This window comes from Myripristis murdjan, chromosome 1 (assembly GCF_902150065.1).
Source record: "Myripristis murdjan chromosome 1, fMyrMur1.1, whole genome shotgun sequence".
NCBI lineage: Eukaryota > Metazoa > Chordata > Actinopteri > Holocentriformes > Holocentridae > Myripristis > Myripristis murdjan.
This window is the reverse complement of record NC_043980.1, coordinates 5792186-5819083: the sequence shown is the minus strand read 5'-3', so window position 1 is coordinate 5819083 and position 26898 is coordinate 5792186. Positions and strand designations below refer to the sequence as shown.

Here is a 26898-nt window from a genome sequence, read left to right as displayed (position 1 = left end):
AATTTCCTACATTAAATGTTTTATCTTCAATAATTATTCATCTGTCATGTGTAATAAAATGATTTGTGCTGCATATTATTGTGACTCTGTGCATGTGGTCAGCTGTTACACATAAACTATATGCTAAATACTACAACTAGCTGCAGAGTTAACAATTTAACAACTGTAACAAAACAATTACTTAGAAATAAAAATCAATATCGAATCAAATAAGTTCGATATTGTAGGAAATATCACATATGGCCGCATATATATCACAATGTTTGATACTAGATATCAGTCCGAGCTGATTTTGAGCTGTAACTGTAGCTTTGACTCCTCCAAGTTTCAGCAAAATTCAACGAGTCAATAATCGTCTTCGTGGCGCCCCCTCAGGCCAAACGCTGAATTGCACATGTGAGGTGCAGTCGGATCAGCACTGCGTGAGATTTCGAAGTAGAAATCTGCTGAGGTGAGATGCATCTCCACACAAGTTTCATCCGGATCAAACAAAACATGTAAAATCACAAAACTGTGACCGATCAAACAAAGTGAGGGCTGTTTAGACTCAACAAGCAATAAATAAATAAATGAATAAATAATGTGTTTCATTCATGTGTGATGATGTTAGCCCCCATAGCCGCCATTTCATTATAGTGAAAGCATTTTTTTGAAACTTGAACTTGACACTGAATAAAATGACCTATAGTGACCTCTGGGAGAATCACAGCCTCATCAAACTTTACAGACAAAAACTAGAGAGCGAGGCTGTTTTTTCTCGATATACTGACAGTAAGTGGGAGTTTCAGAGCAATTTAAAGAGAAGACAACAATTTAAAATAGGTAAAAATTCACAATAAATCATAATAATGACTAGCAATACCATAAACAGTGATAATTAAAAGTCAGTGTGAACTATGACCTTGAGTCAGGATCATCACAAAACCAACAAACACCCACAAAATTAAAAAAAATAATAATATTTTCAGAAAATCATTAGTCTAATCACATTTTATCTTAAAAAATCCCATCCGTATATAATTGGCATCAGTTTGAAACCATGACATTCACTGAATTTACACCCTGAATACTCCCATCAAGCTAAAATACAAGTGGAAAACAGTGAAGCTGAATTCAGTCTTCACCATGAACAGGATCCCAGACGGTGGATTCAACATGCAGTCTCACTCACTCAGAGGGAATTACTTCAAAACCCTTTAAAATGGCATTTTCCACTCAAAATGTTCACAAAAAAGTCACGGTGACACCCTCTGACAAGCGGCATATGAACTGGAGAATATGAGAATAATTAGAATAAACTTTGATTAACGTGTGTTCAAATCGCAGCAGCAGAAAAGAGGGAGCAGATTTTTTTTTTTTAAAAAAAAGGAAAAAGAAAAGAAAAGATGACAAATATAGGATACGGAAAATATTGCAGCAGCTGAATATTTAGAAAATAACGCGTTTTCTGAACAAGCCAACATCTGACAGTCATCAGGTTTTACTTTGTGCGTTAGGATTTCTACAGTGTTAAAAACCAAACATGCGTCTAAATTAAAGGAAAGAACTATTGTGACAAAAAGCAGTTAAAGGCGGGGGCAAAAAATGCGCAAAAAATTGATAAAGACAGAAAAAAATGAGAGACACAAACCAGAAGTGCAGTCTGCCTCCGCTCCGCTCCGCACGCGCTCTCCGGCTGCATGAACGAGCCTGCGAGGCGCGCTCCCGCAATAACACACACACACACACACACACACACACACACACACACACACACACCTCTGCCGCCCCTCATCCATCAGCAGCAGACCCCTCACGCGTGGATCCTCCTCATCATTTGTTTTTCTGTCAAGTGTTCCGTTTACTGTTAATTAAAGAGTCCAGGCAAATACAATAAAATATAATAAATTAAATAGCTTATAATTAAATACAACTTTACTGTCCACCAGGGTTGGTATTGAAAGACTGACGCATTAACAAATACACAGCCAATAACATTTATGACTACATATCCATATGTAAAAAAAAAAAAATATATATATATATATATATATATTTATATATTTTTTTTTTTACATTTCATTCTATGTGTAATATCTGTTTTTTAGCTTTATTTATTTACCTATTTTGTGTTACAGTTGTTTTGGCTCTCTGTTGTTATTCTGCTCTGCTGTGTCTGCCAAAGCACTTTGTCATCTCTTTATTTAAAGGTGCAATAAATAAATAAATAAATAAAATAAAATGCACATATGATCAGTCTCTTCAGTGTTTTTTGCTGAATCTGGTCGTATTGAAACAAAGTGATGCCTACTGTGGACGGGAGAGGTGTCCAAAGCCCGTGTTGAGAGACGTTTTTCCAGCTGTAATGCCCACAACCTGCCTGCTAAACCTGCTGCTCTATGTCTGTGGGCCTTAACACACTCTGGAACTAACACACACACACACACACACACGTTGTTCATCTGCTTTCTCAGCATCTTCTGTTCAATCCAGTCTCCAGACTCCAGACTCAAATCAGTCACAGCTCCACTCATCCCATCACCAGCTTCTTTACTGCCTCCATCTCCACATCAGTTTTTCTCCAGCAGTCAGTCGCTTTGAAAGCCTCTTTATTTCTGTGTTCCTTCCGTTCATTTGAACCGAACATAAACAGACCAAACATCAAACTGTGCAGCATCTTAATCCTGCAGCTGCTCTTCTAAAGTGTGAGGCAAACTGCCACCTACTGTTGAAGCTTTGTTAACGTGTTTTTTTTTTTTTTAATTCCATTAGTGAGTTACTTTGATTCAACTGGAGATTCTTGTAGATTCCTGTAGGGGAACCTGTCTGTTTAAGCTGTGAGGAACGTTCTCCAGGTCGGTGGATCTGGATCACCGGTGCTCCTCCTTGTTGAGCTGAGCGTGGTTCATGTTGGTGGGGTCACATGACTCCAGGGGTGAACCACAGTCTTAGCTTGTCATGTTTTGCCAGCAGCAGCAGCCACACCACCTACTGTTAACATGGCAAAGTGAATTACAGCAGAAGCACATGGCCACACGATCAGCAACGAAGGCAAGAACATTCAAACAGTCTTCAGAAACTTTACCCTCCTGTTATGTTCACATTTTTGAACATCATTTATTTTTGGGGTCAATTTGACCTCTGCAGTTTAAACCTCCACAAAATTATTATAACTAAAATCGTTATCAAAGTTTATGTGTCAGGTACTTTATGTTTCTTTGTTGACGACCTAAATAGCCCTTTAAATAAAACATAACCACCCCCACCCCCACTTACACATCCAGTATTCCTATTATGTGACTATGGAAAAATATGCAAATCACCATCACTGATTGATCTAAAATTGGAAAGAAATATTAATTTTTGGTGTTTTAATGGCTTTATATTATTTCTAAATACAGATTTTTGTTATTTATAACCAATGCATTACAAAGTGTGTACAGGACAATGAAAACATATCATCATGTGAATTTCATGTTTACCCGGTAGTACCCATTACATTAGGAAAACTCATTAAATATGAAGCAAAAAAAAAAAAAAAAAAAAAAAGAATTATTTATTTAGAGACGTTAAACATTGGCTGGGGCCAATTCTAGTTATTATGATTATGATTGCAATTGTGATTGTGATCATGATTATGATTATTGTTATTACGTCCTCTTTGTTTGTTTGCTTTGCCAAGGAGGAAAATGTTTTAATGTTACAATGATGATGTTGCCTTGAACGTGATGCTATCTCCCTGGTAACGTCTGCCTGCCTGCTGCACTGAGGCTGCAGTGTTGCAGCACATTGCAGCTGGCAGTGCCCGTTTGCATCATTTCACCTGTGAAGGCCCCGTGGCCCGCAAGTGTGTTTGTGTTGGCCGCTGTGTGTGTGATCTGTGTGATCTGTGTGTGATCTGTGTATGATCTGTGTGCGATCTGTGTATGCTCTTTCATGATGAGCAGCGCAGATTCACCCCCCCCCCCACCCACCCACCTTAATTAAAACATTATAGACATCAAAACCAAACACCAATTCTACATTATATACACATAAAATATACATTATACACAACCCCATGCTGATATACACACACGCTATTTGCACATACACACTTATATCTGTACTAACAGTCTGTAAATGGTAAATGCTTATAGTTCACAAAACCAAATAGAAGAAATTAGATATTTTGCTGGCTTTTATCCAATAGAAGCCTCTTTCTCTGCTTGTTGCCTGAGTGATAAAATATGTCAGATTATTCCCCTGAGAGATGGCTTGATACAAACTGTTTTCTTCACAGCTTTGGTTTTAGGTTCAGGCGATGTGACATGACACTTTGTAATCTGCCTTGTTTCACAATTATGTCTGTCATGAGAAAATATTAATCTGGAGTAGCATTATGAAAAAAAAAGTGAAATAAACCACATGTGGCTTTGAAACGCACGTGATCTACAACCGCATGTGATTGAATTATTTCACATGTGATGCTCATGTTGCTTTTTCCACATGTGGTCTGAAACCACGTGGGATTATTTCACATGTGAAAAAAAGCAAAATGAAAAATACATGTGTTCTAAAAACCAAAGCATGTGATTTTTGTGTTCACATGTGAAAATTATACTGCATATGAGAAGAATCCAGTCGTGTGTGGAAGTCACATGTGAAGATGCAAATCTCACGTGATTTCATGTTGTTTTCACATGTGGACATTCTGGTTCTGAAGCCAGTCACATGTGAAACTGCTGATTCCACGACTTTGTGTGACCACGTTTCTTTTCACATGTGAAAAAATTTCAGTCACGCGAAAACAGCAATTCGCACGTGACGCTGTTTTCGCTTCACATGTGAAAACTGAAAATCACATGTGCAAAAGCAAATCACATGTTAAAAGTTAAAGTTCACATGTGACATTATTTTCTCTTCACATGTGAAAATGTTAGCTCAAATGTAAACACTGCCGGTCACATGTGAAAAAGGTGAATTCACGTGTGAAATTCAAACTTTCACATGTGAAAAGGCATATTTCACATGTGACATTCTCTTAAGGGTACAGACAGTCGGGTTGTTTTGAAACACAAATATTAACACAAAAATTAGAAGATGCTGTTTTAATCCGTTTTCCTCTTTTTCACCAGACAAGGGAAGAGTGGATTCTGTGTAAACTTTCACTCCCTGAACCTTCGATGCCAGACGTGTTGAAGTCGTTTATTTTGCACCTTTCGCCTCACTAACGAGCTCCTGCAGGCGTCGGTGTGCACATGTGACAAGTTAATTATCAGCTTCCTCTCTGTTGCTCAGTTTGCTGCTGTCGGCTTCCTGCAGGCTGCGGTCGACACGACAAAACACATTCACTGTGAAGATGAAACAGGAGCTCGGCCTGCAGACCGTCCGCTGTGCACACGCACACGCATACACACACACACACACACACACACACACACACACACACACACACACACACGGTGAGATTCTTCAGTTTGTACATTTATAACTTCTGTTTACAACTCAGCCGTGCCAAGATATGAATTATCATGAAACCTTCAGATAGATGATAAACATTACTTTATTAATGTACAGCTATGATGTGCATGTACTCTGTAATACCACATGTTATTGTGCCCCCCTCTGGTCACAGGCTTGTACAACAACAACACAACCTCTGTGAGGCGTTTAAACAAGCTCATAAATCAATAAATAAATAGATAAAAAAAAAAAAAAAAAAAAAAAAAAAAAAATCTCATATCATTATTGCACTGGAAAGACACAACTTATTGAGTGATGTGTATTTATGAGCAGTGTTTTTTTTTTTTTTTTTTTTTTACAAGATACTGTGTGGTTTAGCTCCCCCACCCCTTAAACAATGAAACAATTTATTCAAACAGCTCATGGTGAAAAAAGATAAATTTGATGTACTTTATGATGGTAATTTGGGAAATTCTTGCGTTACAAAAATTAGAGAAAATAAGTGCCAAAATAAATAAAGATTGTTATTATTATTATTGATGCTATCCCTACAAATATTCGAATATATGTATTACTTTTAATCAGTTAAAAACTAAAAAAGCTAAAAAAAAAAAAAAAAAAAAAAAAAAAAAAAAAAAAAAAATGGTTCAAAGATAAAACCTCTCTGAGTGTACACACACCTGTCCTAGCCTGCAGGTGTATCTACGTCATGAGGAATCACCTTTTCTTTTATACTGTTATAGGTCCATTGTCTGCAGCCCCAGGGACAACAGATGGACATTTTCCTTCATTTAGTTTTCCTTCTTTCATAGAAAACACTCAGTGCCACTTAATCAGCTCCAGCTGTCCAGTGTAATGCAGTTCAGGTCAGCAGCTTTGCCATTAATTCTCCCTTTTAACAAAGTTTATAATGTTAAGTTTTCATGTAAATTCAATTCTGTGTTCATTATTGAGGTTGTAGTTTGCAGAGGCCTTGTACTGGACTTCATTATACTGAGAGGTGTTTCTGATTTTTTGGCCTCCCCATTTAAATACAATGAGGGGGGACAGAACAGTGCTCAATGCCACACACAGAAGTGAATGAACACCTCTGTTACTGTGACAACAAGAAAACCTGGTGTATCTAATAAAGTGGACACTGGTTGTTTAGCTAATGTGAGACCTTTTTTTTTTTTTTTTTTTTTTTTTTTTATTATTAAATTTGAATACAAACAGACATTTGTATACATTACAGTAACAACATAAACAATGTTCACAAGGTAAACAGCATCAGTTCCTGTTAGCATATAATAGAAGAAAAAGAAAGAAAGAAATGGGGAAGAAAAAGAACTATCACAATAAAACAGAGACCGAATCATGGGATAAGACGAATCATGGGATATCCATCATCTTTAGACTGAGGCTTCAGAGAAAAAATCATCGTACACTTTCACTAATTTATTGCTTTTCTTGTTATTAATTATTCTCATAGTTCTGAGCATAGAGTTAAGTTCTAATTGAAAAGGCAAGAATTTGGGGATAGATTTGGAAAACTTCTGTTTGTGAATGAAAAACTTAGCATATAGGGTAACAAAGTTAATTAAATATTCAAAGGATCTGTTGACTGGGTTACTATAGGAACAAATTATATCTTTTAGTTTTAGAGAAAAGGGCGCTTTGGAAGCTAATGTGAGACCTTTATTTTGAAACGTGTGCCACGTTGCGTCATCAGGAGTGGACACACCAGGCACTAACGCAAAAGCAAAACATATGGAAGCCGGTGCAAGTGAAAGGTTGCTTTATCTGAATAATTAATACTTAATATGTCAAGTTCTTGAATTAAATTCAGCACAAATGCATCTTAATGACTTATTTCTGAGCGGCTGTAACCGGCTGCTTGTCTCTCGGTAAACAGGAAACCTCTCTGTTAGCAGGCTAGGCTAGCTGGGCAGAAAACTTTTATTATTTTACCAGCTTTACTTTCGGCTAAATGACTGAAACATGTCATTGTTATTATCATTATTGAGGCTGTGAAGCTGCCGGCGGCCTGCAGACACACACCTGGAGGCTGTCAGCTCCGGTAATGTAGCTCACCTTCCTCTTACCTGAACTTGTGTCTCCAGTCAGGTGGAAGCTGCAGATTGACTCACCTGCCCTGTCACTCTCCTGTGGGTCTGAAATGTGCTCTTTAATTAAATCAGCCTTGTCTTTCTCACCATGTGGCAGAAATGTGGCTTCTCGTCCCCTGTAGCCATGCTGTGACTAAATCTCAGCTCCTAAAGTAAACACACACCTCTGGTTTATATCTGAAAACTGGCTCTTTAATGAAATAATATGTCACATAAAGTTATAGGGCTGCGACTATATGCTTAATTCCTGGCACTGATTTGATATTATGATTCATTGTTTTTTTGAATTCTCCTCTAGTTTGTGTCTGTAAAGTTTGATGAGGCTGTGATTCATTTTATACAGATGTTAAGTTTAAAAAAAAAATGGTTGCTATGGGGGCCAACATCATCACACAGGAATCAAATGTGGCTCATTGAATCCACAAGAGTCTCAGCTTTCCAGTCAAAGCCAACTGATGCAGCTCCAAGACTGTTTAGGCCCCAGTCTGCACACACACACCATTTTACAACAGGCCACAAGAACACATGTGGACTGCAGGCTTTGGGGCCCAAACTGCATGGGATTAGCAGAAGGTGGGCGTGTCTGCAAAGGGGAGAGAACCCATTTTCATTCACACAGCTGGAGGTCAGAGGTCAAGGGACCCCACTGGACATGAAAATGGGCAGATTTAACCTCACCAAACTTTAGTCAAACTTTGGACTCGACAACCTAACATATGATTCTTGGTTCCAACGGATTCCTTAGGCTGTCTTGTTTCATGTAATACCATTTTAATAAGAAAAAAAATAATTGCAATATTTATTTGAATTGTTATATGCGTATCACTCTATAATGGACTCTTCAGCCCCTGACATTCGATGCTGCTCTCGTCATCTCAGCTCTTCTTGTTCTCTCTTCTGGCAGCTGAACTCGGGGAGACATGAGCTCCTTTGGCCCGGCAGAGTTGCTCGCTGGTCTCTGTCACACAGACGACCAGAACCCCTTCCCCGTGTGGCACAATGGCTCCGTCAGCTCCTGCTTCAACCAGCTGGTCCTCGGAGCCGTGCCTCATGCCGGGATGGCCGTTTCCTGCGCCTGCTACCTGGGCATCCCCAGGTAGGTCACACCTGCTGGCTGATGATGCTCCTGTAGGAATCTGAACGAGTGCAAACATCTCTTTTCTTCAGGTGGAAGTTCATTAGCTTTTCCTGTTCCTTAACTGTCAGGATAAATCAACAGTAGTCGTTGTCTTTCATGGACAGACGAGGACTCGCTGAGGTTGGCCTCAAACGCCTGAACACGTCGGTCCTCATGGTGTTTAAACGTCAGAACATCATGGAAAACAAAAGCTGTGCATGGCACCTCTTTGTAAAGGGTCTGACTCGATCTTACGTCCTGTGGAGCTTGTAAACAAATTGAGTATTTGCACCAGTGGTTCTCAACTGGAGGTATTTGCACCCCTAGGGGTACATTGGAGTACTGCAGGGGGTATGTAAGATATTTAAAAAATGATAATTAAAAAAATTATATAGGCATAATTCCTAACGTAGTTAGCCGATGCTATAATAAGGTCAATAAGAAATGTAACTAAGTTTGAAAAAACAGATTTTATGTTTAGTAGCAGCGATACAGCTGAAAAGGAGGAGGAGGAATAGAAAAAGAAGCAGAAACAGAAACAAGAGAATCTCAGTATCAGGTTGTTGTTTCACACAGATGGAGCTGAACCGCTTTATATAGGATTTTTTTTTCTACCACATTTTTTTCCACTGATCGGGGGACCTTGACTGAAAAAATACTGAAAATATTTTGAAAGAGGTACATCACTGAAAAAGGTTTGAGAACGTGTGTTCTGCAGTGTTGAAATGCCGCGTGCTATGAAAGTTTGTCCACTACTTCAAAATGTAAATCGCTTCATCAAATGAAAATCTGTCCAAAGACTGTAGGACGGCCTCTTGGGAAACGTTTTGAATCAACACCATGACAACATCATTTTGTTAAATTTTCAGCCCTGGGTGATAATAAAGTATAAATCATCATAAATCATCATCATCATCATCATCATGAAGACTATTTGCAAGTAAAATTTGATGAATTCTACATGTGATGGACAGGCTCGCCCAGTATTCTTAAGTACATGAATGCATTAAAAAACAGCATCCTGTAGGGCTGAAAGATGAATTGATTTAATACTGATATTGTGATTTGAAGAAATGCATTACATATTTTTTTACCATATTGCTCAGCCCTAGTATTGTGGATTCCAGTAACACACTTCTGCTCCTCAGGTGGAGCCTCCTCCAGACGTCTCCTCCGTGTGGCTGGAGGCTCAGGCTGGCCTCGGCCCTGCTGGTGATGCTGCTCTTCATCGCAGACGTCGTCCTCGTGGCTCTTCTCCACCAGGGCGACATGTTCCTGGACATCCTGGCCGACGGCTGTGCCATCCTGGCCTGGCTGGTCCACGTCAGCGCCCTGGTCGTTCTGCAGAGATCGGCCTTCAGGAGAACCAGAGGACCTCTGCTGCTGCTTCTGCTGGTTCTTCTCTCCGTCCCAAACCTGGTCATCACCTTGATGGCGTACTGCCGCTCGGAGGCGTATTTGAACCTTGCGGATCCCATCAGGGTGACGCGGCTCGCGCTTGCCTCTGCCCGGACGCTCCCTATTCTGATTTACCTCCTTGCTTTTTCATTTCCCTGCATCAGTGACGCTGGGTATACCTTGCACATCAACGCTGTGGACGGATCTCCCCTTGTTCCCGAGATCACCCACCCAGACACGGGTGAGATTGTGGCTGAGGACGGCAGCGGCTGTGTCTCCCGGCTCTTCTACCTGTGGCTGAACCCTCTGCTGAGGCGAGGCCAGCGCGGGGAGCTGGACCGACCATGCCACGTGTATCACCTTCCCCGGAAACTGCGCACCAGTGTGGTTTGTCGGTACTTCCGCCGGTGCTGGGAGGCCTGCCAGCAGGGGGCAGCGGGCCGAAACAGGGAGGATGCGTGGCCCAGGCCGGTCAGCAGAAATCTGGCAAATGGCACCTGGAGTTCACGCTACCAGGAGGAACCATTAGAGCTGGAAGGCAAGGTGGGGCTGCTGAGGGTGCTGCACAAGGCGTTCGGGTTGCGGTACTACATGCTGGGGCTGCTGAAGCTCGTGAGCAACATGCTGGGCTTTGCGGGGCCCCTGCTCCTCAGCAGCCTGGTGGGCTTCATGGAGGAGGAGGGCGCTCCTGTCAGCCAGGGCGCCTGGTGCGCGCTGGGGCTCTTCACCACCACCTTGCTCTCGGCCGTCCTCCGCAACGTCTTCGTCTTCGAGGTCTCCAAGGTGGCGTTGTCTGCGCGGGCCTCCCTCGTGTCGGTCATCTACGGCAAAGCCCTGCGGGTCAGCGGCAGCGGCCTGGCCCGCTTCTCCCTCGGAGAGGTGGTGAACTTCATGAGCACCGACACCGACCGCATGGTCAACTTCTTCAACAGCTTCCACGAGCTGTGGAGCCTGCCCGTCCAGTTCTCCATCGCCCTCTACCTGCTCTACCTGCAGGTGGGCGTGGCTTTCCTCGGAGGGCTGGGCGTGGCCGTCCTGCTCGTGCCGCTCAACAAGTTCCTCGCTTCCCGTATCCTTGACAACAACAAGCACATGCTCAGGCACAAGGACAGTCGTGTTAAGGTGAGTCCTGATTACATTGTTTTTGCCGCACATGTTGTCATAGAAACAGAAGTACGTGTGGCCGTGGTGCAGGCCAGCCACAGACATATGGATATTTAAAGCCACTTTCTGATTTATTAGATTTGATTTTATAATCATTTTAAATGGCCATGGTAGTATTTAGTCCTATTGCTGATGAATGTAAAAAATCCTTAAAAAAGAACTGCAATACTTAGGTGAATCAGTTTTTTCCCCCACCCTTAGAAACAAGAATCCTTACATTCTGTATTGGTGCAATATTTGCCCGACCACCACACATCCAGGCCTCAAATGACGTGGACATAAATAATATCACAAAATTATTTCAATATGTATGGTAATATCTGCTATGATATACAAAATTCACATAAATAATGCTAATCATAATAATTTTTTTGTTTTTTAATTTTTAAAAAAATAATTTAAGTACACTAATTGATCTTTATTGCATCAGATTAAATGGTAATATGTAGTATGATAAGAATGTTATTTTCAAGTTATTTTCCCCTTTTTTGTCATGCCTCAAGAGTTTAATCAGTGTTTGCTTTTCATCATGTATTTATTTAGACCAAAAGCATATATCAATAACTTGATATCCTTATTTCATCACCATAGCATTCTTTGGAAAGATGATAGTCGTGAATTATTTCCCTCAAAAAGGCACTCAGATTCAGATTGTTCTCTTATAACTCTCTGACTCCACCTGCGCAGGTCATGACGGAGATTCTCTTTGGGATTCGCGTCATCAAGTTCTACAGCTGGGAGCCGTACTTCGCTCAGAAGGTCGCCGGCTGTCGCAGACAAGAGCTCTCGCGCCTCAAGGCCATCAAGTACCTGGACGCCGTCTGCGTTTACACCTGGGCCGCTCTGCCCGTCGTCATCTCCATCCTCACCTTCGTCACCTACGTGCTGCTGGGACACGAGCTGACCGCGGCCAAGGTGGGGAAGGAGTGCGGTGTGTTGCATTTAAGCTTTATTTAACCAGGAGAGGCTCATTGAGATTTAAAATCTTTTTTTTTTTACAAGAGAGTCCTGACCAAGACAGGCGGCAGCACAGATAACAGGGTTGCAGACGTACAAGAACATTTAATAGTCCAGTAATTTTTGGGCCAAAATTGGGGTCAACCTAGGACAAACTGCAAGAGAAGCAAACTCAACTGATTTTGTATCCTCAGTTTGTCCTGAGTGAGGGAAAAAAAGTCCCAAGGAATCCCATTGGTGGAAAGTTTTGAAACTCACCTATATATGACCATATGATACCAAAAAACGCCCTTTTTAACACACAGGGGAAAGGGGTTCAAAATTTTACTTTGAGATATCACTATAAAAATTCACAAGTTGATTACACACACAAAGACAAGAAAAAAAGTCAATTACAAGTTCTTTGAATTATTCTGTTTACACATGCATATCACACATTATCTGATTTGATATGCACTAATAAGGAATATATATACTATATAACAGTGAATTAAAAGGTTACTATATATAGTAACTTTTTAAATCTACTGTTATATAGTAACCTTTTAATTCAAGGTTACTATATATATAGTAACCTTTTAATTCACTGTTTAAATGTCTCTTCTGGCATTTATTCCTTATATTCCTTATTAGAGCATATCCAATCAGATAATGTGTGATATGCATGTGTAAACAGAATAATTCAAAGAACTTGTAATTGACTTTTTTCTTGTCTTTGTGTGTGTAATCAACTTGTGAATTTTTATAGAGATATCTGAAAGTAAAATTTTGAACCCCTTTCCCCTGTGTGTTAAAAACAGTGTTTTTTGGTATCATATGGTCATATAGAGGTGATTTTCTACTTTTTTCCCCTCACTCAGGACAAACTGAGGATACAAAATCAGTTGAGTTTTTTTCTCTTGCAATTTGTCCTAGGTTTTTTCATAAAATGACTGGACTATAAGAAGTTATAGTAAAAATAGGAAAATAAATGACAGAATCATAAAATATCGACAGTCATCCACATCCTGGATCACTGAGAGGCATTTTGAGTCAGAGTTATCACAGTTTGGTATTTTTCGTCAGCTCAAATCGGGACACAGATGTCAGCCTTGGCTCTGCCCCCCCCCTCCCCCCTGCAGGTGTTCACCACGCTGGCTCTGGTGGGGATGCTCATCCTCCCTCTGAACAGTTTCCCCTGGGTGCTCAATGGCGTCCTGGAGGCCAAAGTGTCTCTGGAGCGAATCCAGCGCTTCCTCAAACTGGCCAATCAGGACCTGCAGGCGTACTACAGCCAGGGTATGTATGTGTGTGTGTGTGTGTGTGTGTGTGTGTGTGTGTGTGTGTGTGTGTGGTTTGAGTGCTGTGCTCTGTGTCTGGGGCTTGTGTTTGTTCATGCAGTGGATTTATACACAATGAGGAGTGCCCTTGGTAATATCTGGGTCCTCCCTCTTTTTTCACCATCCATCTCTCTGTAATCTGTCTGCTCCCCGTCTCCTGCCTCTACCCCTACAGATTAAATTATATAAATACGACACATTATGGAAAGTCAGTGGCAGTCAATGGCAGTATGGAAAGTCACATGTTATGCCAATCAAATTGATGTTCATCCCATCAAAGTGAATGGTGATGTCAAAACTCTAAAAGTTTCAAATAATATTTCTTAAAATGTTTCATGCATAATTTTGTGAATTTTTAATAAAAATGGTCTTGTTATCATCAATTTAGACACCAGAATTATGTGTCACCATATCACACAATCACCATGTCATCGCCACATAAATAATAACGTTGCATTCTCTCCCAGGCCCCCGGCCCCTTTAACAAATGTTAAATGTTATTATGTAACGTTTTGCTGCACTTGCACTGCACTGCTGCATCACACAAAATATCAACACATTAGACAATCAAACTTATGTGAATTACCACAACTTAACGGCAATGAAAGTGAAAATATTTATTAGATAAATTGTTTGATTATTTGGTAGTTTCTTGCTTTGAGAACTAGTTTTTCTCTGTTTTGTTACTGTTGTTCTAATTTGTGTTTAAAGGGAAAAAAGATGTAAGTTGAATAGTTGCATTGAGAACCAGTGGCTGTGTCCGCAGAGCCTCGTGAGGACCCTCAGAGCTCGGTGCTGCTGAGTCGCGCCTCGTTCTCCTGGCAGGCGTGTGACGGCCCCAGCCGACCAGCAGGGGGAGACACGGAGGCCGGAGCTGCCAGAGGGAGTCTGCTGCTGCACGGTCTCAGCCTCAGCATCCCCGAGGTCTGTGCTGCTCTTCACATACCATCATGTTTTTAGAGCTGTGACACTCCGACGGTCCTCTGGTATTCGTTTCGCAGTGGTTTGGGTACAGAGACTGCAGGTGAAAATGTCAAATTAAAGCAGTGTCACCCTCAAAAACAACAATAAATGACCTCCTGCTGCGTGAACTGAATATTTTACCTTGACAAAGAATCTAAAAAAAAACAAAACACATTTAGCACTGCAGCCTGAACTACAGACACAGCATGGGCCGATGAGGACCCAAAACAAAAAACATATGGATGCATGATGATATCCGCACATTGCCGGTATTGGCCGCCATCGGCTTTAAAATGAAATATCGTTTTTGGCCTGAACTGAAAATTTCTGGTGAAAAAGGTCAAATCTGCCCTCGTTGTGTCTGTGGTTTGGATTTTCTCAGGCAGAGCATCAGCCAAGCCTGTTTCATCAGGATGAATCTTAAAATGTTGTATAAAAGTAATTATGGCATGTTTTACATAACCTAAGTTGAAAGGTTTCTCTTATTTTGCCCAGTGAATGTGTACATTTTGAAAAGCATTCGATTTCATGTCTGTGTCTGCCAGTGGACCTTCACAATAAGAGTAGGCATACTAAAATGTTAATTCCACTACAGGAGAGACTTGATGCTCTCTGCAATTAGGTGGGAAAAAAATATGTGCACATCGGCTGTCGGTGAGAAAAGTTAGAAAATATCCGCATATCGGATATTGGCAAAAAAAATCCAATATTGTACATCCTGAAAAAATATCCCCAAGCAACGCCGCCTCAAGGAGTCGCTGACAGATGGGATTAAAAGACTTTAATCTCATTCAATTTCAAACCTCCTGTTTTCATCCCCAGGAATTTTGTCCCATTATGGGGAAACATGCTCCAGTATTTTTTATTCCTCTATACAAATATTAAAAAGGCTCTTGTGACTTCAGTGCCAGAAATGAGATTATTTTGAAATGCCTGAAGTGTTTAGATCTTTTTGACTGAATCCCTTTCGTGCATATGCACACATGATTGACTGTATAACGACATATTTTAATTGATTTTAATTATTTTAATTTAAGTATGTGAAGAATAAAAGTTACCATTGAATAAAACAAAAAATGCGTGGTATAATTAATTGATTTATCAGATGAAAAATATGTATTCAAGGTGTGTGAACGCTTAATCCATGAATTTAGATTTTTAAGATTGAGATTTCACAGCTGTGATTTTTTTTTTTTTTTTTTTTTTTTTTAATCTGATGGAAGTTGTTTTACTGTGTGTTTCAGGGCTCTCTGGTCGTGGTGGTGGGAAAAGTCGGCTGTGGGAAGAGCTCCTTGCTGGCTGCTCTCACCGGGGAGCTCAACAGGTATCACAAACCAGAAATACTTTATTGATCCTCGAGGGGAAACTGGGTCGGTTGCAGTTGCTCAAATTCTCAAGATAAGAATTAAATTATAAGAAACAGAAAGAAATACGAAATACAAAGATATATTCCTTACAAATCTTTAAAAAAGTATGTGCATTTTGTGTAGGTTGTATCGGCAGTATGTGCATAATGTGCATTCAGTCTTTAAGTAATTGAGCATATGTTAAAAAAAAAAAAAAAAAAAGTATAGTCATGGGTTAGGGTCAGGGTCATCGACAGTGTTTGCTTCTAATCACAATTTTTCCACAATTTCTGGAGCATTTTGGAATTTCGAGGTTTGTTTTAGAGAATTCAGTAAATCATCATCAGACTTAACAAATTACTTTGCCAGATTGTGTTCTCATTTTTTTTGTTTTGCACATTCTTTGCATTGGGTGGTGGATTTCAGCCCAGCTGTGGTTTGATATTGTTGCTTTTATAAAGGAGTGAACAAGCTGGAATAAGATTTTTAGGTCACAGAAAACAGCTTAAGGTTATTACTGAGGATATGCTGCTTCTGTTTATCTTAGTATTATGATCATAAATATACAATACAGCACATAGCTACCTTATTTATACCTGCATTAAACCATTAAAGCAATAAAAGGCTTAAAAACACAGATTTCAATTTACATGTAAAACTTAAAAGTTTAAAACACTAAAAAAGCTTAAAAAATATATACAAAAAAGTCCATGAGGAAACAATGAATTTGTCATACTACAGCAAGAAGTAATCTATCACTATTTCCAGTGGTGAACTGTATCTAATGTGTTTTTCAGCCTTTAGAAAGCAGAACACACACTTTACATCTTTACATCACTTTAGATCTTTTATCCTACTTCACTTTGTCAGACAGGTTCTATTTAAATGATTTCTTGATTCAACAGGTCTGGCAATAATCAGGCCTGGTGTGGCTTGTGAAATTGAACTCAGCTTTCCAAAAAAATGTGGTCAATCACAGTTAATTCATGATTTAACGGGGGGCAATTACTTTTTCACATAGGGCCAGGTAGGTTTGGATAGCTTTTTTCCCTTAATAAATGAAATCATCATTTAAAAACTGTATTTTGTATTTACTCTAGTTATCTTTGTCTAATATTAAAATTTGTTTGATGATCTGAAACATTTAAGTGTGACAAATATGCAAAAAAAAATAAGAAATCACGAAGGGGGCAAATACTTTTTCACAGCACTGCATGTATGTGAAATATTAGTGTTCATGTTTATGGAGCCATCATCGCAGGTAACAGGTGAGGTTTACTGCCTCCCTCCTGTGTGTGTGCAGGCTCGGCGGTGCGGTGTATGTTCGGGGCCAGGACGCCGGCTTTGGCCTGGCCTCCCAGGAGCCGTGGATCCAGCATGCAACGGTGCGGGACAACATCCTGTTCGGCAGGGAGTACGAGACGACCTTCTACCAGGCTGTGATCGAGGCGTGCGCGCTCTCAGACGACCTCAACGTACGATCCGCACACCCCACGGCTCTGTTTGCTGTCTGTTGTCGGATATCAGTTTGCATCGCTATAATTCGTTTTAAGTAATGATTGCCTCTTAAAAAGTTGAATCTCTTAATTAACCCCCTGCATTCCGATTCTCCCTTAAAGGAATACTTCAACGTTTTGGGCAAACTAGCCATTTTTCCGGTTTACCCAGACTGTAACAAGATGTTTGATATCATTTTCACGTCTGTATATCTGGTGGTTCGGTTCCTATGGTTAGCATTTGGCATTAGCTTAGCATAAAGACTAGAAATCTATGGGAGTCGTTAGCCTGGTTCCATCAAAGTGAAAAAATAAACTGAACCACAGGATGTTCAAGGGGTGAAAATGGTATCGAACATCTTGTCTCAGTCTAGGGACGTCAGAAAAAGGATATTGTTCCCAAAACGTTGGAGTATGTCTTTGAATTTCCTCCTTATGTGGCTTCAAAAACCTTGTTTTTCCATGTTGTTCCACTACATCACATCCATATTGCATCACATCAGAGACAAAAGATCTAAATATGTTCAGATGCATATTTGGTATCTTTGGAAAACCTTGAGATCTACATTAAATTTAAAATAAACCTCTGTGGGTTTGAACAAAGCTCGGCTGCACAGCATGCATTTCTAATGATGGACCAGACGGTTTGAAGAGGATTTAAGGTTTTAATCCTCACTGCCTCTTCTTCTTTCAGTTCTGACTTCAGTGTTTCTGTGGAAAACTGCAACCTGTCAACACTACAGTATTTATTGACTGCTTTAGCAAATACGTTGTTCCTTTTTTCATTTTTTTAGTTGAAATGTCTCAGCTGTGATCTAGAGAGCAGTGTGCCTTTGCGTGCAGTTGCTCTGGATATATTTAGCCTGGTGTTTCAGTTTCTTTTGTCACTCTGCATGTTAAATGTTGGGTAAATGAGCTTCCTGTGCTCGTTTCTTCAGGTGCTGCCCAGCGGCGACAAGACAGAGGTCGGCGAGAACGGCGTGACTCTGAGCGGAGGACAGAAGGCCCGGCTGGCCCTGGCCCGAGCCGTTTACATGGTCAGTCTTCTAAAGCAACCGCCTCGCCCTGTAGAGTACAGAGACACACTGGACTGTGCAGCTGTGGTGTTAGAATAGTCACTACAACGACACACCTGGACTGTAGATATTTCATAGGAAAATAACCTCTCAAATTTGGCTTGAGACAACTCGAACTCACCTGTAAAATTTATAGTGTAATATACATCATAATCATGTGCTGTTGTGGCCCACATAGCTTCTTGAAATGAACATATACAGTGGTGGAAAAAAGTTTTCGGACCCCCCATGCATTTGTGAAATATTGCATTAACAAATCACTCTTAGGTCTTCAGGTGCAATTTCTTTTAGTACAGTCACAGCCAAAACACTAAACAAATCCTAAAAAAGCCATTAAAAACTTAAAATTGATTGGTTCCATAAAAATACATAAGAAATTTTGAGTATTGGGTCATTTTGGTACCAGTGATGAAGGTCGTTCTTTTTATTAAAAGACACAATTTTTGTTGCCAAGCTTGGTGTCTATATAAAGCCAGCACATTTGAAAGTTCTTCAGACACAAAAATGGCTAAAACAAGGAACCTAACGCAGGAAACACGCCTGAAGATAAAGATTCAACTGTCAAGAATCTAGTTTTGTTAGTTTTTCTTGTAAACAATAAACAAAAAAATATAATTTGTATTTGTTTGTATCTGTCTAATGCAGCCACACACAAAAAAGATTTTTCCACAAATATTTCATGATAATATTTGAGATTGTGAGATTGTGTAAAATTTTGAGGGTGTCCAAAAACTTTTTTCCACCACTGTACATACATTTTATTTTTGTTTCAAAGATCTGATATGAATCTGTTCAAGTACAAATTCACAAGTTAGTTGCTACAAAAGTTTTATTGGTGTTGTATCGGTGGTACGAATGCTGATATTTATCTAACTGCAAAGGGCCTTTATTTACCTTGATATCTGTGCACTCATACATGAATTAAGACTTCATGTTTTAAATACGTTTTCTTTTTTTTTTTTCTTTTTTTTAATCAAGAAATGAATCAGCAATGTGGTTTAGTGGCTCCAGAGGCCAAACTTTAGCTGGCAGCTCACAGGTTTGAGCCGGCGTCCTTTAGCAGGACTTTGAATCCTTGTTGTGTGTGTCATGTTAGCTACATGCCAACACTACATTGTAAGAAAATAAAAAAAACCCTCATTGGTCCCTTAGATGGGAGCTAGAAAAGCGTTTGTTGTCATGTGACGTCCTTCTCTGCCTAACATTTCTCTCTGCCTGTCTGACATAACCTCCAAAGGACAAAGACATCTACCTCCTCGATGATCCACTCGCAGCGGTTGATGCCGACGTGGCCCACCACCTCATGCAGAAATGCATCATGGGAATCCTCAGGGGCAAGACCAGAATCCTTTGCACGCACCGCATCGAGTTTGTGGACAAAGCCGACCTGGTGGTGCTCATGGACAGCGGAACCATCATCAGAACAGGTAGAAGAAGTAGTGGCTGTAAAATTTGATGAGGCTGTGATTCTCCTAGAGGTCACTAGAGGTCATTTTCTCCAGCGACGTCCAGTTTGACAAAATGCTCTGCCTGCAGTGAAATGGCTGCTATGGGGGCCAACATCATCACACAGGAATCAAATGTGGCTCATTGAATCCACAAGAGTCTCAGCTTTCCAGTCAAAGCCAACTGATGCAGCTCCAAGACTGTTTAGGCCCCAGTCTGCACACACACACCATTTTACAACAGGCCACAAGAACACATGTGGACTGCAGGCTTTGGGGCCCAAACTGCATGGGATTAGCAGAAGGTGGGCGTGTCTGCAAAGGGGAGAGAAATAGTCACAGGACACGGGAGTAGCAGCATCACAGTTATAGGAAATGTGGTCTTTATGTTGACAGAGATAACAGGCCACACACAGCTCATTTCTCTGCCGTTTGAAGTTTCCAAGCCTCAGTTGACGATGACAAAACTTTTCTCATGGGCTTCGGAGGAAAGTTTTGAAAGTGTAGAAACATGATCTTTCTTGTTTTGCTGCAGCTCACTGCTCTTTCCCTTCTGCTTTTCCTCAGGCACACCAGCAGAAATTCTGCCTTTGGTCGAGGCAGCGCCTAAAAAACAGAAGAATGACCTCAACACCAAGGAGAAAGGTATCTGAAAAAATCTAAATCTGACAAATATGGATGTCCTGACTCTGCTTTTCTGTCGGTATCGACTCTGAATACTCATGTTGAATCGCTGGCTGATCTAATTTTTTTTTACTTCTGATTTAAAGCATCACTTTGATTGAACAGTTAAGATTTTGACCGTTTGTTTTGGGTCACAGAGCAAAAGATGAAATATAATAAAGAAACACAATCAGGGATGCACTGTAATATCAGCACGTCACCTGATCGTCACCAAAATATTGTTTTGAAAATTAGACATCGGTATCGGCCTGAAATGAAACCAGGATAAATTTCACAGTTTTGTTTGAAAGAAAGTGTTACAATAAATATACACATAATTATGGCATGTTTTACACAACCTAAGTTGAAGTAGTTTTGTTATTTTGCCCAGTGAATGTGTACATTTTGAAAAGCGTTGGATTTTATGTGTATCTGCAAGTGGGCCTTCACAATAAGAGTAGCCAGAATAAAATGTTAATTCCACTACAGGAGAGACTTGATTTTCTCTGCAACTAGGTGGAAAAATCCTCATGCATAAGCAATCAGCCAGAAGAGTTGGAAAATATCTTAATAACTTAATAACTAATAATAATAACTAAGCATAATAACTTTTTACACATTTTTAGCTGTGAAAAACTGTTGCTCTTTGCTTTAATTGAGTTATGATCCATCCTGTCGTGTTTCAGTGTGATTTTATTCTCATGACAACTTTACCCAGAAGGCATGGAGGAGGAGGAGGTGGAGGAGGAGGAGCCGGGCTCATCCAATGAGCTGTGTGCGGAGGAAGGTCCTGACCAATCAGGGCAGGAGCAGAAGCAGGTGGGCGGGCTCTCCTGGACGGTCTACCGGACCTACTGGGCGTCTGTGGGCGGAGCTCTGGCTGCCTCCGTCCTGACGGCGCTCCTCCTCATGCAAGGTTCGGACCGGGCCGTCACTCACATCTTCAGCTCTCTGATCAGTGTGACCTACAAAACACCGGCTGCATTTTTCATATTCTAGTGCTAAAAAATTCAGTAATTAATGAGCCGTTTGACTGGAGGAAAATTTAATTGATTTCGGTTTTCATAACTGAGCGATCATTTGTTATTTATCAAGTAAAAATACCAAACGTTTGCTGGTTGCAGCTTCACAAATGCCAGGATTTGCTTGTTTTTCTCCATTTATATCCTTATAAAATAAATCCACTGATAGATATTTGGCAGTAGGTTAAGGCAGGATATTGATATCAGTATTGATATCGGTTTGACAGATCAAACGGTTAATCATTCAGGCATTCAGAGAAAACATCAGGAGATTAATTGAGAATAAAAATGATCAGTAGTGGCAGACATACTTGGGTTTGGGCAGCTTGTATCAGACTTGATCAGCGTTGCTTCTCAGATGAATGACATAATTAAATGTTACACCGTTCACCTGAGATCTCAGCGTTGGCACCGTGTCAGCGCTAACATGGAAGACAATGCAAAGAAAGTCACTGGCTTGATTTTATGTCGGGAGTCGCCTTAAGTCACACTCCTTAAATTCAAAAGCTCACTCAACTGAATTATAATCAAAACAAGCAGGAGAAACAAAGAAAAATGTGTGACATCTTTATTTTTTTGCGTACACGTGTGTTTCTGACAGCGCTGTACATTTCTAAATAGATATGAACCGTCGTCTACAGCCTCATGGGACAGAAAAATAATTTTAATTTTAAAGTTGTATTTTAACACAGTTTGCACCCGTCAGCCCACAAACCGCTGCTGTGTTTCCGTCTGCTCCAGCCTCTAAGAACGTGTCCGACTGGTGGCTGTCCCACTGGATCAACGAGCTGAAGAACAACGGTTCCTCCTCCGGGGCCAATGGTTCCTCCCCTGCCGCCTACAGCTCCCCTCACCTGCTGCTGTTCTCACCTGGAGGGCTGATGTGAGTTTAACAGATCAGATGTCACAGCGGATCAATATCATGTTTAGGGTTAAAGGAATACGCCAACATTTTGAGAAAAATACTTTTACTTCAAGATGTTGGACACCATTTTCACCTCTGTACTTCCTGTGGTTCGGTTCCTATGGGTAGCATTTACACATTATACATATATTACATTATACATCGATGCACACTGTTTTTATTGGTTTTTTGCACATTGTTTTTTTTGCACATTGGGTACTTAGATCTTTAGATCTCTAGTGTCATCTTTTATTCTTTATTTTTGATTTACTTAATCTTGTACTCTGTGGATACTGCTGAAAACTGTGAATTTCCTTCGGGATGAATAAAGTATCTATCTATCTATCTATCTATCTATCATTTTGCGTTAGCTTAGCATAAAGACATGAAGTCTATGGGAGTCATTAGCCTGACTCTGTCAAAGTGGAAAAATAAACTTTACAGCAGCTCCAAAGCTGTCTCAGTCTGGATAGGTCGAAAAAAGGGTATTTTTCCTAAAATGCTGGAGTATTCCTTTAAAAAATACGTTAACGTGCACGAGGTTACCGAGTTCAGCCTCAACCCAAATGAGCACAAACCTTTTGCAGTGTGATTTCATACAACAATAAAAACAGCTCAGAAACTGTTTTGAATTGACATCAAAGATATTTAGGGTCTCATTTCACGACACGATGATGTCTCACCACACATTTTGGTGCTGCATTCATGGGATTTCAGGATCTTATATCAGTATGACTTGAATATATTTAGTTTTACCAGTTTTATGTGACACGGTATGAATAACTTCATACAGTGCTCAGTTAACACCTCTCCTTATGTCATTTTTATTGACCACAAACTCAGAGATGGCAAAAAATAGGAGGATAAAAATATATATTTTTACAATGAGGCAAGCCTTATGGATTAATTAATTTATGCTGGCAAGTTGCCTTTCAGGAGTTTATATAAAAAAAAAAAAAAAAATAGAAACCAAAGCCGGTCACGTCTTACTGTTAGAGATGGCCGCCCAGCCTTGTCATAATTAATGGTGTTATCCAAAACAGACTTCAACAAGGAGTCACTGTGTAGAAATCGTGAGCGTTGTTACCCGTCACACTGTAAAGTTTTGCTGTCCTCATGCAGCTTTTAATAAAAATCCTAATAAAACTTCCACATGTGTCCGTCAGGTCTCCTGTGTCCTCGGTGCTCACGTCGCCTCCAGGCAGCGTGAGCTCGGAGGTCAAGTTCTACCTGACGGTGTACGGCTCCATCGCCGCGGCCAACACCGTCCTCACCGCCGCCCGGGCCTTCCTCTTTGCCTACGGAGCCGTCTGCGCCGCCACGGTGATCCACAACCAACTCCTGGACAGCGTCCTGAAGGTGAGCGCCGTCTGAGCTCGGAGCCGCCCGGCAGCTGCACGGCCAGCCGGCAAAAAAACAAGCAGAATCGAGTGAATTTTCATCATTTGGTTGAATTACAATCAGAAATACTTCAGTGATCCCTGAGCAGACGTTGGGTCAGACGCAGCTGCTCAATTCTCAAAAGAAGAATTAAATTACAAGAACTGGAGAGAAATAAAAAGATATAAAATGTGCCTTACAAATTAAAATAAGTTTGTGCATTATGTATAAAGTTGCATCAAAAGTATGTTCGCTGTGCACATTAAGCCTCAATGTGTGCATGAATCCTACAAAATATTACAACAATAAATGCAGAAATAAGTAGCAGAAGTTGAAAGGTTAGAGAGACGGTTCAGTGACTGAGGTCACCCGTCAGTCACTTCATCAGTCAAATGTCAGTGATGGTGATAAATGTGCATGTTGTCTCCTCGGATGTCCTTCTTAGTTTGATGAGCAGCCAGAAAACAGGTCTCACTTGATACTGATGAAAAACGGAGAAAGGCAAGCAAATCTTGGCATTTGTAAGTAAGTCATTAAGTAAAATTTTACAGTTTTCACAGACATAGGTCTAAAAATTAATGGCCACTTGAGGCACGACTAAAAACTGCAAGACCTAAAAACATAGTACATATGAAGAACACAGTACATACAAATAATCCATATGAAAAAATACACAGTAAATAGGTAAATGCTAACCTGAGGGGTGTACTACGAAGCAGGTTCAGTGGGTTAGCGAGGTATGTTGAGCCTAAAGCCAGGCTTTCCTGTATCACGAAGGTGGCTCTCTTTTAACTCGGCTAGGTCACCATGGTAACTTATGCTTAACTCATAACCTGGTCCCGACCCCCGGCTATAAAAGCGGCGCTATCTCACCCAGGTGAAATCACAAAGTCATTTTTGTCCGGTGATTGGTGACACATATGCACAATGCAGGTCTACTATCAGTGGTGCACAGACTTCACGTTTGTTAGAAATATTCCGTTGTATCACAGACTTTGTTATAGTAGCCTACTTTTTTTAAAGGAAAGCCCTTATATTATAACGGTGACTGTCACGTAGGGTGGCCATTTCCACAACACCAAAAAGGAGGACACTTTGGGGGCTGGCGATGTGGGCCCTGGGGGGGGGGGATTCGAGTCAGGTCCACCAGTGTTAATTTCATCAGCTATTTTCAATTTAGTTTTAGTCTTAGTCTGGTGTCAAATGCCCTTTTTACTTTTAGTCATATTTAGTCAACTTGAATTCTTTTTTGTTTAGTCGCATTTTAGTCAACGAAAAGTCTTGGCATTTTAGTCTAGTTTTAGTCGAAGAAAATCCAAAGTATTTTAGTCTAGTTTTAGTCAATAATTTTAGTCAATATTCTTTTTTAGTGTTTGACCTGCATCGTGTTGGCTTTTTTTTTTTTTTTAATTTAACAATATTTTAAATTATTATTTTAATAATGTAAATTACTTATCAAACAGACCTAACAATTCAGCTACCAATGAATGAGCAGTAGTATGCGTGTGATAACATAGATTGAAAAATAAGCCGAAGTGATACCTCTTCTCTGAATAGACAAGCTAAGCCAGTGTGCTGCTGTTAGCCAGTGACTTCAGACTTCAGACAGCGCCACACACACGCACTCCGGCATGAGCACACAGCAGCGCAGGAGGAGAAAAACTAACGCGCATCCAATTAATGCACAGGGTTCGTACGGGTGCTTGAAAACCTTGAAAATGCTTGGATTTTAATGTTATGTTTTCAAGGTTTGAAAAATGCTTGAATTTTGGGTAACGTGCTTGTAAATGCTTGAATGCTTGAAATTGTTACCATATTTCTGGTCTGACTAAATGGACCACTTATTAAATGGAGAGAAATAAAATAAGTCGGATTAAAAATGACGCCTTCACAGCTCACGCTCTGATGGGTTTCACAAGAGCTGGATTGATTGTCATGAGTCACGCCCCCAACAAGAGGGCAATGCAGCAGTATGCGACCAACGTGCCGGGAGGTTGCCGTTTTAATGAACGTTGGCTGGGCAATGAAAAGTAGAAACAGTGGATAAAACATGGACCAAATCCACGTGTAGCATGCTGCAAAATATGCAAAAAGAAGCTTCAACTTTTCGCTATGGGAGAGTCAGCACTCTCGAGTCATGAAAAGTAAGTCACAGAGATGACTAGCCCTACATGTGTGATTTGTTGGCTAACCAGTGGTGTAGTCTACGTGATACGCAGGTATACTGCGTATACCCACTAGAAAATGTCCCGCATTTCCGTATAACCACTTAAAATGCGCAAAGATACGTACCAGTATGTTTTTTTGACATAACGTTCACTTTCCCGTTCATAATGTCGCCTTCTCTGTGTTACGAAGCGGCTCTTTTTGACCATTTTTCGGGGGACACTACAGCTGGAGCTAACGTTAACATTTCAGAAAGGGAGCCTGTGTGTGTGTGTGTGTGTGTGTGTGTGTGTGTGTGTGTGTGTGTGTGTGTGTGTGTGTGTGTGTGTGTGTGTGTGTGTGTGTGTGTGTTAACCCACTAGAATAAACTAGACTACACCACTGTGGCTAACCATTAGCTGCATGCTAGACCTAAATGTAGAAGCACTATGTGATGTGTCTGAATGGCAGTGTCAATTAGTGACAATTATTAAGGGCTAAGTTAAGAACAAAGCCTGCGTTTCTCAACAGTAAACTGCAGGAACTTCCCACAACTGAGAATTGAAGCACAGCTGATGTTAGCCCATAAGATGATAGACATAAGAGTAGACACCGCTTGGCTACTGGAGCGCAAGACGTATACCAAAGCAGCAAGCTCTCTCTCTCTCTCTCTCTCTCTCTCTCTCTCTCTCTCTCTCTATTTTTATGCTATCTATCTATGAACCATATTGATACAGTATATTAATAATATATATGAATTATATTGACATATTTATTGTTATTATTATTATTATTATTATTATTATATAATATTCTTAAATGGTTTTCTTGTTCATTTAATGTAATCTATTTTTTTTAATCTTATTTTACTTATGCAATTGTTATGTCAATTTTGAATTTTCCCTTAGGGGGATCTACCTATACCCTACATCTACTGTATAAGGAGAGGGCAGACTAAATACTTCTAGCTG

General features: G+C 40.4%; 1 protein-coding gene across 2 annotated transcripts in view; it reads left to right on the top strand.

The window, feature by feature from the left end:
• Positions 1 to 7153: 7153 nt before the first annotated feature.
• abcc10 (ATP-binding cassette, sub-family C (CFTR/MRP), member 10) overlaps positions 7154 to 26898 on the top strand; it is a 31947-nt gene continuing 12202 nt past the window's right edge. Inside the window, exons 1-14 of one of the 2 annotated variants that reach the window (XM_030053627.1) lie at positions 7154 to 7483; positions 8437 to 8628; positions 9798 to 11169; positions 11899 to 12126; positions 13290 to 13446; positions 14254 to 14411; positions 15695 to 15774; positions 17100 to 17271; positions 18231 to 18329; positions 19606 to 19795; positions 20381 to 20458; positions 21195 to 21392; positions 22240 to 22381; positions 23569 to 23761. In XM_030053627.1, coding sequence (XP_029909487.1) covers positions 8453 to 8628; positions 9798 to 11169; positions 11899 to 12126; positions 13290 to 13446; positions 14254 to 14411; positions 15695 to 15774; positions 17100 to 17271; positions 18231 to 18329; positions 19606 to 19795; positions 20381 to 20458; positions 21195 to 21392; positions 22240 to 22381; positions 23569 to 23761 — 3243 coding nt within the window. In that variant the 5' untranslated portion in view covers positions 7154 to 7483; positions 8437 to 8452. The remainder of the gene's footprint in view (positions 7484 to 8436; positions 8629 to 9797; positions 11170 to 11898; positions 12127 to 13289; positions 13447 to 14253; positions 14412 to 15694; positions 15775 to 17099; positions 17272 to 18230; positions 18330 to 19605; positions 19796 to 20380; positions 20459 to 21194; positions 21393 to 22239; positions 22382 to 23568; positions 23762 to 26898) is intronic. The other variant, XM_030053638.1, reaches the window with a different exon arrangement.